This window comes from Odontesthes bonariensis, chromosome 2, assembly GCF_027942865.1.
Source record: "Odontesthes bonariensis isolate fOdoBon6 chromosome 2, fOdoBon6.hap1, whole genome shotgun sequence".
Taxonomy (NCBI): domain Eukaryota; kingdom Metazoa; phylum Chordata; class Actinopteri; order Atheriniformes; family Atherinopsidae; genus Odontesthes; species Odontesthes bonariensis.
In genome coordinates, this window is record NC_134507.1 from 41600143 (window position 1) to 41614137 (window position 13995).

Sequence of the window (13995 nt, forward strand, 5' to 3'; positions counted from 1 at the left end):
TGTTTTCATATTTCATCTAGGGCTGACCGTTTGCTCTCAGAGCCCCTCATAGCAAAGTGATGTCAGGGCTCAAAGACCTCAAATCCCCTTTTTAATTCATCCAATTCTCAGAATCTCAGCAGCTCCTGCAGCCCTTCCTTCTCTCATCCAAGCTTTCACTGTGAATGTGCTACAGATCTGAAACGCGGGAATATTGAAGTCCAAAGGCGTCCCTCGCTCATTCTGCGAGAATTCTTTCCGTAGCTCTTACGGTTTCCGAATGGGAAGCATCTGTTCGTAGAGGTTTTTTGGCTCTGAGAAGCCTGAGTCTCATATAATTAGTGTAGCAGCAGCTGGGAAAGCTTAACTGTCAGTTAATTGAGGGAGATTAATTACCATAGAAACAAGGCTATTAGTGGCCAAGCCAGTCCTTTGAAGTTTCAACAGCACAATTAACCGCTTTAAAGGGACAGTTCTTCTCTTTAAAGGGACAGTTCGCCGCTTTAAAGGGACAGTTCGCCTCTTTAAAGGGACAGTTCGCCGCTTTAAAGGGACAGTTCACCTCTTTAAAGGGACAGTTCGCCGCTTTAAAGGGACAGTTTGCCTCTTTAAAGGGACAGTTCGCCGCTTTTAATTTTTTAATTTAAATGGCTTTGATGCTGTTTAGGCTTGAATGCTTCTTCTTTAGGCCTTGCGAACCATTCCTAAGCAGCCGTGATTGGTTGAGCGATACGCACATTTTGGCAGGCCATTTCTTCAGAAATTTTCTAGTTATAATTATCATCCTAAGTTGAAGGGGATGCCCCTTTATTCTTTATTGAGGTATTTCTTTGATATCCTTAATCTAATATTTAGAACGGTGCAAGCATTTAATGAGCAACTTCGAATTGTTTCACGGATCTAAAATGCAAATTAACAATCATTCCTTAGTAAGTAAAATTATTTGGTCTGTTAGTGTCTAATTTCATTTTAATGTGAATATTCCCCATGTGATGCCTGGACACTGGAATATAGTGAATTCTATCATACAAAATTGTTACAATTACACCAAATAGGCTTTAATGTCAACTATTCTTTATAGAAGAATACACTAGAATAGAAAATAGAAAATAATTTATTAATCCTTAATAAAGGTGACTAATTGAAATACCATAAATCTAAGGTGTCAGAATACAGTTTAAATACTTCCACTTTCACATCAGTGCAATTTGCTGAGTAAGTATTTCTGTTTACATAAATCCACCTGTGTGATTGAGATATCAACATATAAGACAGTGGAGGAAAGGTATAATTAGGTATCCAGGCTCCCTAGTTATTGATTATTTTTCTCCAATGATTGATGATTATCAAACAAAAAATGTATCTTGACCTCTGATTGTGTATATTGAATGTTTATCTGCACTAAATGCTGCTCTATGGTACAATAATTTCTTTGGCTAAAACCTTTAGGTATGCCTCTTTATATATTAAATTACAACAAAATAGGTTTCAATTATTTCTGAAATTTCTACCCCCACTTGGCCTCTGGGGTTAATGCTTTCGCTAAATTCCCAGTACATTCTGCTCTCGCATAGTTTTTATACACTTAGAAACTATGGCCAATGTTTTCCATTTTTTGTGTGTCGTTGAGGGAATTTGATTTTTAACTCTTTTTCTGAAAAAATAGCTGTTAGTTCCTCCCTATCATAATCCTTCTGTTTATAAACCACAGGTTTTCTGGCTATGCATTCAGAAATCCAAAGAGCCAGTTTGTGACCCCAGGAACCAGTAAGCCCAAGTCCCTGCCTTCGCCTGGTGCCCAGCTCTTGAATTTCCTCTGCTCGCGAGTGGTGGACCCAAGTGAAAGTGCAGTCATAAGGCTGATCCCGACCAAGCCCCAGGAGGTTCAGCCAACAGGTGGTCGGTAGCGAGCTCCTATCCCCAGACCTAGTTCCCGGGGGTTTCCCTTTAACAGGTGAGGTCACTTTTTAAAGCTGGTGCCACTCCATCAAGGTATTATGATAAAAAATAATCAATACAAATGTATAAAAAGTAAGGAGTATCTTTTCACCCAGTCCTGGTCTGGGGCCCTTCTCTGCTTGTCATCACCCGTTCTATCTGCCCCCTTTCCTGTCCACTCACTGTTGAATGAAGGCTAATAATGCCCAAAAAACATGTGAACTGCATTCCAGACTGTTTTCAGATTTAAAACATCCTCTCTTTTATGTTTTTATATGATCTTGTATCCAAAACAAAGCAATGATGTAAAATATCTGATTGTCTCTTAACATTTTAGCACACAGAACATATATGTTGCTACTTAAATCATCACTACTCACCAGCATAGACACTGCTTCATTGCCACTTGCTTAGTTAATGCTAAGTGTACAGCATTCAATACTATTTAATTTGTCGATACGCTGAAGGTCCTGACCGAACACATTGATATAATCCACAAAGAGAATGACCTTCTTCTGTGTGGGGTGCTGTAGCTTCCCCATGTCAGAATCAGAGGGCTGGTGCTCCAGAGGCTCTGCACTCTTCTACTGCTCGTTCTTTTCCAAGAAAGAGCCATCATCCAAACTCTGACTTCTCTACCTTATATTGAAATAAATCACACAGTTTATTATAACGAGATTTTCTGAAATTGTCACCTCTTGCATTTGTCATAGATGTGCTAAATCTCTTCAGCTCTCTTCCTGTTTGGTCTTCACACACAGGTCTCCTTCTTCAGGCAGCATTATATGCTAGATGCATCCAGGGTCATCTTGTCCAGCAAGAACTCCACATATAGTCTTTGCGGTCTTCCCATGAAAGCCAGTTTTTTCGGCATTCTCTTATGCCTCCTCCCAGAAAGACACATAAAACGAAGTGGACTGGAATTTTCAGTGAGGGATTCAACTTTCTCCAATTATTTGATTCCAAGTGTTTGAACTTGTATGCCAAGTCCTTTTAATATTGTGCAAAACACCAGCCAGTCCTCCATTTGCATTACCACATGAGATGACAGATGATCCTCCTCGCTATATTTTGTACAATTTCAAGGGATATCATAAATCTCGTTTTGATATAAGAGTAGGGTATTTACTCGGTTTGCTGTGACATTCACAAATGGAGGTTAAAGCTCCATCATGTAAAGAAGAAGGCATAATATTAACATGATTCATAACACAAATGTCTTCTTTTGGCCTCGTCCCATTTAAAATGAATGGTTCTTTTGTCAAATAAATGATAATTTTAAATGATTTTAGACATTATTGATACCCAGTCCTTTAAACTGAAGAGAAGAGGGACCATCTGGCTTGTTAACAAGCATATCTGATGTCATGGGGTACATTAGTACCAAAAAAGCTGGCAAGTTGCACATCTGGAAAAGCACCATCAAGCTACATATATAATTTACATCTAAACATGCTCCCATCCAGATTTGTTTTTTAGAGAAATCCTTGCATACTTTAATATGAAAAGCTAAACTGCGTACTGCATCTATTATAACAGCAAGGCTTTGTAATAGAAGAGTCTGGGTGCAGGACCAGCCTGGCAGCGGTCCTGAGTTTTTCCCCTATTGGAAACAACTGGTACATCATGAAACGAGAAACACCACAAAGAAGTGGCAGAAATGTTAGGAAGCTATGATCCTGTCAAACAAGAATGGGAATATATTCCTCTCCCAATGGTACTGCAAATGCTCTCTTCAGTTACCAGATGTTTACCTACTGTTATTAAAAGAAGAGGGGATGCTACACAGTGGTAAACATGGCCCTTTACCAATTTTTACATGTCCCTTTACAACTTGAAATGTATTGCCACCATAAGCATAAGCTTTTGATCTGATGGAATAATAAAATGCCTCACTTTCAAAATTTATACGGTTTATATGTTCTATTGTGATCAAAATATTGGTTTATGAGATTCACCAATCTACTCATAATCTACTTTTCTCAATTTGTTTAGAATTGAGGTTGTAGAAAATGGATATTTATTTAATTTCTTTCTTCTTTAACTGGGGCTGCCCCCCAACTAAAAGATGTCAAGATGCCTTCAGTTTAGGCTAATTGGATTACCCTGATCTGGATAACTGATAGGTGTAAATTATCAGTGTTTTCGAAACCACAAGTAAAGCACACTTTTGATAAAGCTTTATTTAGAAAAAAAGACATTTCTCTTGATTTGATAAATCTGAAGTGTAAGAGTGTGGATGCCATCTGATGTAAGTGGGGTTCTGTCTGAAGTCCAATGAGTGTAGGGCAGTGGCCAGGGCGGCATACAGGTGAGAGCTGTTAAACCTCAGGCAGTACACTGGGCTGCTCACAGGATCAGAGCACAGCTGGAAGAACTGCACACCAAACAAAACATGAGAGCATACAACTTTAACAACTTTATTGTTTCAACAACTGAATCGTTGTATCTGGCATTATGTTAAACAAATCTTTAAACCATGTTGCTGATAAGCCTATTTCATATATCACAGCTTATTCCTCAATCGTGCATCACGGATAAACTGAACATACATACTTGCAAGCATTCCGACTGGCGTTTGTCCCAAAGACGTACAACACCATAGTATGAAGAGCCGCTGGCTATCATATGATTTCCATCTGTCTGAATGCAGTAGAGTGTGCTGTCATGAGGCTCCTCCCACTTCATCATACACTTCCTGTTGGGAGAAACGGGAGACATTACATATTACACGTCTAGAGATGAGGAGTATCATTCTCTTTTTTTTGCCTTTGTGATTAATTGTTTTTAACATGGCAATTATCTAAATGTTAAGATGACCGAGAGCGGCTGGTTCACAGAGGAGGCTTGAGGCAGAGAGTCAGTGCATATCAAGTTTTTTTTTTATTCACCAACAGACATTCAAATGACAGGAACCCGTGCATTGCCACCCTCTGCAGGGCATGTAGCATTACAATAAGAATGAGTTGAGCAAGGATAATTATCCTTGGATATATGGTGGTGAATGAATCGGATCAGAGGCACAAAGCATGTCAAACTCCGATATGATAGGTGGCGCTGTACCCATTTCAACTATTGCTAGAGCCACTTCCGGTTGACCCCTTCAACACCAAACTCAGGCATTCGAGAAAATGGCGAATGAAGAGCAAGATGAAGGTACGTCCCTCTATATTTCGTTTGTGATGAGCTGCTTATTGCACAAACGCGATGCACAACGGCGCATTCTCAATCGCGGTGTTTTTCTTTCCGACGGCGACTACAACAGTAATATCGTCTCTTCCGACTTCCGATTCCCGACCCCAGGAAAAAATCTCGAGCATGCGCAGAACGCAATGTCTAATTGACCACGTGCTTCACCCGTCTACAAGCACATTTATTTTGACTTTCAACTTGAGTTATCTCGGGGTCTTAATCCGATCGCGAGTAAATTTACAATTTCTTGTCAGATTAAGGTGTCTACATGAATTTAATAACTCAATCTTATTGTAATTTAGCCAATTATCTGAGCCTTTCAGTGCCATGTAACCCCACTGACTGACTGCCTTTTAAAGCCTCCCACTAATTCATCCCCAGGCTCTACCACCTAAAGAGAAAACAGTCCATTTGTTACAAAACTGCCGACAAGAAAATACATCACAAAAACATAACAAACAAATATCTTGGAAACAAACATTTGACAATTAAAAAGGCTTTAACAAAACTGCATAATATGCCTTGCACTCTAAAATCTTACTGACTTTATAATAATAATAATAATCAATTACATTTGTAAAGCACTTTTCATTTCATACGGAATCTCAAAGTGCTATGCTGATGGTGGCAGACTACTGTGTTGTAGCCACAGCTGCCCTGGGGCACACTGACGGAGGCGAGGCTGCCAAGCACCAGCGCCATCGGCCCCTCCGACCACCACCAGCAGGTGGTCAACCTAACATGCATGATTTTTTGGACAGTGGGAGGAAGCCGGAGTACCCGGAGAGAACCCACGCATACACGGGGAGAACATGCAAACTCCACACAGAAAAGCCCCAGCTGGGTGTTGAACCTGGAACCTTCTTGCTGTGAGGCAACAGTGCTAACCACCACACCACCGTGCAGCCCGTTTATCCTAAACATGTTATCCCCCTCCTTAATGGAGACATGGTTTCACCCGAAACTTTAAAAGGGTGGTCCAGTACAGAGGCTCTCTTTTGGCCCGAACACTCTGGAACAGAAAACAGAAGAGGTAAGAAACTTAAACTGGAAATTCAATCATCCCTCATTATCCAGAGAATTTTTAAAAGTAGTTGTTCATTTAACCAAACATTCTGTGCTTCCAATAGTACAAGTCTCTTTAGTTCCAACTGAAGAGGGAGCCATCAAAACATCTTAATTTCCAATAAAATATCAATTTGTTTGGTGACATGATTTCTTACCTCACTATACACATTCAAGTGCAATTAATCATATGGCAGATATTATACTACACGTAATGGAGCTCGTTACACTAAAAAACAAAGTATGTTTCAAAATGATAAGTCAAAAGGATTCATATTATAACTTATAATTAAACATAGTTACTTTCCTTCTCTGTCTTGTGTGTATGCTGTCCTAGTCTCACTGCGTGTATTCTTTTTCACCTCTTTGCATCATGGTGTACTTGAAAAAGCAAGACCAATGAAGCTAGTGTTTATATTGTACTTCTTGTGGTTCTGATGGTGAAGATGAGGTCATGGCATGGTTATTTTATGTAAAGCACTTTGAATTGTTTGTATATGAAATGTGCTATATAAATAAATTTGATTTGATTATGGCTCATATCTGTTTGACCAAAGTTAATTGTTGTTATCCTGTACTGAAATGTTTATGTTTCCAGTGTGTTATTCTGTCATGCTATTTGTGCATACTTAAATCTAACATTCTCTGCTCTGTACACAACTTACATATTCTGTCTTGCAAGAGCTATACATCCTCTGTGGCTCTTTCAAATGTTTCTCTGATATCTCCCCATTAAATTACTTGAGTGGATTATTCCTTATCCAAACCGACAAAAATTAAGTCTTAGAACAGATGCTGTATACTGTACAGATCTAATGTGGCAAATTGTGAAAACATGACCAAATAGAAAAGGGGCTTCCATGCAGGTAACTGACTGGAATAAAATCAAGGATGTAGTGTTCCTTTGGGGATTAATTAAGTATCACTGAATTGAACTGAATTGAAATTAACTTAATATCAGTCATGTCAGCCACGACATTGTTATCAAAGCTTTTGTATGTATCATAATCTTCAAATATATTCAAAATAAAACTGTTCCTCTGTATGGCAATACAAGAGTCAAATTATTTTGTGTTTTTATGTGTAAAACAAAAGTTAGATCATTTACTTGACCATAAGGATAAAATGTAATAGTCATTTTCTGGTCAAGGTAAAATTCAATAAATGATAATATTGAATTATTTCTCACCCTTTATCCTAAAGAGCTCCATCTGTAATGCCATCCCAGTCTCATTCCAGAACATAAAATACAGGGAACTAAATTTGTCCACATTGCAAAAATATAGTGGTGTCAAAATAAAGGCTAAGAAATTGTGAAATCATTTAGTTTTTGGGAAGCTGTATCAAAGGAGGAAGAGCACATATTTGCTACTCGGAAAGTGGTAGATTGGTAGTTTGATCCCCTGCTTACCCAAACCATATGTGAAAGTGTCCTTGGTCAACACACTGGATCCCACGTTGCCTTCATATGTGTGTGAATGTGTGTGATAAGAGAAAGTTTCTCTTTACAATCTTTACAATCAGTAAGCTTTCATTATTATGTATTGTTATTGCTGATGTTAAGAATTATCTGTATCTCTGTGTGTTACATTATAGTTGAAGAAGCCTTGATCACACTCAGTTCAACACAATGTTATGTAGAGAATGGTCAGTGTTGTTCTTTATGTTCATTAATTCATGCAGCATTCTTAATTTTACAGTTAGGATGTTAGGGCAGTTGGTCTGTTGTCACTTCACTCAAGTAAAGTACAAATTTTCCACCCAGAAGATCAACTGTTCGATCCCCAGCCTCTAAAAATGCCAAAATGTTGCTGGGGGAGCTACTGAACCCCACATAACCCCTGATGCTGGTTGAATCAAATAAAATCTTTTTATTGACTGATAATTATGCATTCCCTTGAATGCAATGACCCACTGTACAAGATACATCTACATTGGTATTTCAATCTATGAACATTTGTTCAAATGAGGTCTCGTATACTGAATAAAATTCTCACAAAATTTTGACAAAATATTATCTATATATCATCAATTCCATCTGATTTTCTAAAAAGAGTTCATGCTGATCATCCAGTTGATCTATCAAGCAGTGTATATATTTTTTTGTTTTTCCGTTTTCTTTGATGGCTGTGCCTACAGACAAACTGAATCTCCTGGATGACTGAGTGTTTTTTTGAGGCTGGTTAGGTTTTACCATATGAATTATTGATGTACAAAGAGGGACCCTTGTCTACCAACCTTGCCAAAGCCATTTAAAAAATCCATCAAGCAATCTGCCAATCAGATCCGATTTGTCTTACTTGACTGAATCACAAGAGACACAGCAAAAAAGACACAAAGCAAAAAAAAAAAAGAATATGAATGCTCTTCCCAAACATGTTAGGGATGCTGCTGGCTAATACTGATGAGTGGGCAGCTCCATTAATATGAACATCACAGAGTACCAACCTAATGTGTTGTGTGTTGGAAATTAAACAATAGGCTTGGAATTATTCTCAAAACTAAGACTGCTTGGGGCGGTCGATGGCGTAGTGGGTTAAGCAGCCGCCCCATGTACAGAGGCTACAGTCCTCGCTGCAGCTGGCCCCGGTTCAACTCCCGCACCGAGCGGCCCTGTGCTGCGTCTCTTTCCCCACTCTCTGCCCCCTGCTTCCTGTCTCTCTCCAACTGTCCTCTCATTAAAGGCATAAAATACAAAAAAAAAAAACTAAGACTGCTTGTTACAATGAGTGCATAAATAAGTTAGAATATTGGACAGAAGACTTGCTAACTCAAAATTATTGCTAATGACAGATAAGACTTGAGAGGAGAGAAAAATATTTACATGGTGTTGTTAAATTCACATGCAAATAATTATAGATGGCAAAATGTCATTCTTTAAATTTACAATCTGCAGTGATTTTTACATTTTCTTTTATTTCTATCTGTCATTTTTTGTCTCACCAACTTAATTTAAGTTGTTAATACACATGAATTTTAATACATTTTAAAGAAAAAATCTTAAAGATATACACTATAGAGCCAGAAATGTGCAAATCTCTCATCCTTAAAGCTGCAGTCGGCAGGTTTTCAAAATTACGAGTCTAAAGTCGGAAAATTCGAACTGATACAACTTTCAGGTCCCTCCCCCAACCTCTAACAAGCTCCGAATCGCCCCCCAAACCCCTCCCCCTCTGTGGACGAGGTTGTGCACGTGAGTTCACACCAGTGTTGAGCGCACACAAGCTGGGGCAGACTCACGCTCAGCAGCGTGTGCACAAGCTGTGATTGACAGGTAGGATTCCTCCACCCTAACTTGATTGGTTAAAAACAGCCGGGAGCGCTCGGTTTTTGCAAGCATGATTACAGGCTTCAGAGGGAGATACAGATTTTGTTATTTTTCCTAAACAGCCTATTTAATATTCTACTTCCAGAATCCCATGACAGTTCAAGCTAATATGACTAAAAAAAAGTTGCCGACCGCAGCTTTAAATGAGGAACATTGTTTTTAAATGTTTTAATAATTTTCTTTAGACAATGTGAAGGTTCTTGGCTCATCTTTGCTAATGAAAGATTTGGCCTTTCATAGATACAATTACATTATTATCAACATTTTTAATTTGGAATATGTTCAGGTCTGAAATTCAGGAATTGATGTATAACACCAATTCCAAAAAAAAATTCTGCATATCCCATAAACTAATAATCAATTAACAATTAAACATTGAGCAAATATTAAATGTTGAAAGGGAGACTTTTTATTATTTAATGAAAGATATTGGTTCATCCTGAATTTGATGGTAGCAACAGGTCTCAAAAAAGTTGGGATGGGGCAAAATAAATTCTGGATTACTAAGTGGTCTGAAAAAGAAACAGATGGAGGAACATGTTGCAACTAATTAGGTTTGACAACAGACCAGCAACACTGGGTATAAAAAGACTACGTCAGAGAGACTGTGTCTTCTAGAAGTAGAGATTGGCATAGGTTCAGCATTCTGCAAAAGCATCAACAAATTGTGGAGCAATTTCAGAATAATGTTTCTCAAAATGAAATTCTGAACATTGAATATTCCATCACCTACAGTATAAATATTTGTCTCAAAAGATTTAGAGAATCTTGAGAGATCTCTGGACATGCACATCAATCAGTATTGGATGCCTATGAACTTTGGCCCCTTTGGCACCACTGAATTCAAAACAGATACGATTCTTTCCTGGAATGAACTGCATGAGTTTAGGCACACTTATGGACATAATCTGTGATCACAGTTTTCTGTGTCATCCATAGATGATTAAAGAAATCCACAAATATTAAAGCTCTATCATGCAAAGACGCCATATGTGAACATGATCCAGAAATAGTTTTCTCTGGGCCAACTGTTTCTCAGTTAGACAAATTGACAACTGTCAGAAAAATTTAAATTTGAAATTCTTTTATGAAAACCTGAACACTGCAACTGGCCCTGCGATAAAGGTGGCCCGTGGCACAATGGTAGCTAGCAGACACTTCAGCCCCCCCCGCGAACCTGAACAGGATTACGTAGTTATGGAAAATTAATAGATGGATGGACATTGCGTCTTTGGACCACAGAGGAGACGGACCATTAGTCTTGTTGTTGTGGCTCAGTTTAGTAGCCTGCATCTCTTATGGAATTGGTACCTTTAGAGCTGATAACTTGCACATCTGGAAAAGTACTATCAGCATTAAAAGGTATAAACAGGTTTTACAGAAACAAACATTCCCATCTGGAAAGTCTTTTTCAGAGAGGGCCTTGATTATTTCAGCAGGAAAATGCTAAACTGTATACTACATCTATTACCACAGCATGGTTATCAAAGAAGAGTCCAGACCTTTCAACAATTGCCAACATTTGGCACACCGTGAAATGTGAGTAAGTATGACATACAATAAGGACTGTTGAAAAAGTCAGAAAAAAAGATGGGATAAAACATTCCTCTCCCACAGGTTCAGCAACTGGTCTCAGTTACCAGATTGTATGGCCAAGGGATGCATGCTACACAATAGTAAACATGGCACTGTCACAGCTGTCATTTGCTGTCATTTGTCATTGTCATTTGCTGTGAATAAATCATTGGTTTCTGTTTTTAGCTACATTTCAGTGTCCAACTTTTAAAAAATTGGGGTTTTATATTATTTATTCATTATTGTAAATATTTAAAAAAAAAAAAAAAGATTTTGAGCCACTTGACTAATTTGAATTTCCCTCACTGGGGGATGAATAAAGTATTTTTCTATTCTATTCTATTTAAAGAAATCATGTTGACAAGACAAACGATGAAATATCTTTACATGTAATAATCATTATTTTCTTTAATTTTCCATATCTTCCCATCTTTTTCTCATTTATGGTTACCTGTAGACTTGTAAGTTACCTTCAATGCAGACAATATGATTGCTGTTTGCAAAAGCAGAATTCAGTGTCCACTCCCATTAGTCAGACTGATTGCTTTGCACATGCCAGAATGATTGTGTCAAATCATTAGCATTCAAATCATCAGTAAAATAAATTTAAAAGGGAATCTAAAAATGAGAACTAAGTTATATATTTGGTACATAGTTTAACTTTGTTAGGTTGCCCTCCATTAGGATCAGGACTCATAATGCGGATACGGTGCAAAACAGTTGTGTAGGCTCTAAACTACCCAAAGACTGGCCCAGAAATTACATTATATCTGATGGAGGAAATCACAACATGTAGGCTATTGAAAACACATATACATCGAGAAAAGGCTATTTATAACTAATTTATCAACATTTTTCAAGAAAGAATTGTCTGCTAGGCCACACTAACATCAACTGTCCATCCATCAAAAAAACTGTATATTTTTTAAATGCACAGTTCCAACAATTTAGCAACAATTTAGAACAACTGTCAGCCATTGGCTGTTCAAATTTAAAGAGCTTAGGATGCTCAAACAGATGATGATGCTGCAGATGATGATGATGATGATGATTGGGGGTCCTAGCAGCGAAGCTGCAGGAACCCATTGTAATAGTAGCTTTTCCTATTATTGATCCGTTTCTGCTGCAATTGAAGTCTATGGCAGCCCCATGAACGCTATGGTAAAAAGTTGTGAAATTTGGCACACGTAATCAGCCAAGTGCCAAATTAAAACTCAAGAATTTTCATGCCCCAAGAGCTTACTCTCTAGCGCCACCAACACGCCAAAGTTCAAAGTGCATTTAGCCTAATAACTTTGGACTACTTGGTCCAAATTTCACAAATGAGGCATCGTTGGAATCCTTGGATCATGACGAGTCAAACGTCATGACGTCAATTTGCGTATGCCTAGATTTTCCTCCATTTTGAATTTTATCAAAAAGCTTAAAAAAGCATTTCAGGCCACGCAGATCGTCCGATCTCCACGAAACTTGGCACATAGAATCTTCAGACCAAGCCTCACAAAAGTTATGATGTGGAATTTTTAATTAGGCTTCCAATTTTCCATAAAAGCCAATCAAACTCGAGGTTTGATAGACTCCTACTGTAAGAGGCACAAGAGGTTTGGTGATGTTTGGCCTATAGGTGGCGCTATCTATGGCAGCCCCATTAACGCAATGCGAGAAAGATGTGAAATTTGGCACACGTAATCAGCCAAGTGCCAAAGCCAAAGTCAAGAAATTTCATGGCCCAAGTGCTTACTCACTAGCGCCACCAACACGTCAAAGTTCAAAGTGCATCCAAATGCATAACTTTGGACTCCTTGGTTCAAATTTCACAAATGAGGTATTGCTGGAATCCTTGGATCATGACGAGTCCAACGCATCCTATGACGTTTTTGGCCTATGCCTACAATTTCTGCCATTTTTTAATTTAATCATAAAGCTTAAAAAAGCATTTCAGGCCACGCAGATTGTCCGATCTCCACGAAACTTGGCACATAGAATCTTCAGACCAAGCCTCACAAAAGTTATTGTGTGGAATTTTTAATTAGGCTTCCGATTTTCCATAAAAGCCAATCAAACTCGAGGTTGACGCCACCAAAGCGGAAGTGAGGCCATATCTTGGCAACCATTTGATGTTATGACGTCAAACTTCGAACACACACTCAAGACCACTACGGTAAGTGGCCCAAGAAGTTTGGTGACGTCTGGCCTATAGGTGGCGCTATATGCAGCAGAAATGCATTTTTGCTCATATCTTTGGACTACTTGGTCCAAATTTCACAAATGAGACATCATTGGAATCCTTCGATCATGACTAGTCTAACGCGCCATATGGCGTCATTGGCCTATTCCTACAATTTCCGCCATTTTGAATTTAATCAAAAAGCATAAAAAAGCATTTCAGGCCACGCAGATCGTCTGATCTCCACGAAACTTGGCACATAGAATTTTCAGACCAAGCCGCACAAAAGTTATTATGTGGAATTTTTAATTAGGCTTTCAATTTTCCATAAAAGCCAATCAAACTCGAGGTTGACGCCGCCAAAGCGGAAGTGAGGCCATATCTTGGCAACCATTTGATGTTATGACGTCAAACTTCTAACACACACTCAAGACCCTTACTGTAAGTGGCCCAAGAAGTTTGGTGACGCTTGGCCTATAGGTGGCGCTATCTATGTTAGCCCCATTAACGCAATGCAAGAAAGTTGTGAAATTTGGCACGCGTAATCAGCCAAGTGCCAAAGCCAAAGTCAAGAAATTTCATGGCCCAAGTGCTTACTCACTAGCGCCACCAACACGTCAAAGTTCAAAGTGCATCCAAATGCATAACTTTGGACTCCATGGTCCCAATTTCACAAATGAGGCATCATTGGAATCCTTCGATCATGGCGAGTCCAAAGCACCCTATGACGTCATTGGCCTATGCCTACAAT

At 38.6% G+C, this 13995-nt stretch overlaps 1 protein-coding gene across 2 annotated transcripts in view; it reads right to left on the reverse strand.

Annotated features, from left to right (window-relative positions):
• Positions 1-4082: 4082 nt before the first annotated feature.
• fbxw4 (F-box and WD repeat domain containing 4) overlaps positions 4083-13995 on the reverse strand; it is a 185625-nt gene continuing 175712 nt past the window's right edge. For both annotated transcript variants that reach the window (XM_075481752.1, XM_075481743.1), the window contains 2 exons: positions 4474-4615; positions 4083-4294 (listed from right to left, as the gene is read on the reverse strand). In XM_075481752.1, coding sequence (XP_075337867.1) covers positions 4103-4294; positions 4474-4615 — 334 coding nt within the window. In that variant the 3' untranslated portion in view covers positions 4083-4102. The remainder of the gene's footprint in view (positions 4295-4473; positions 4616-13995) is intronic.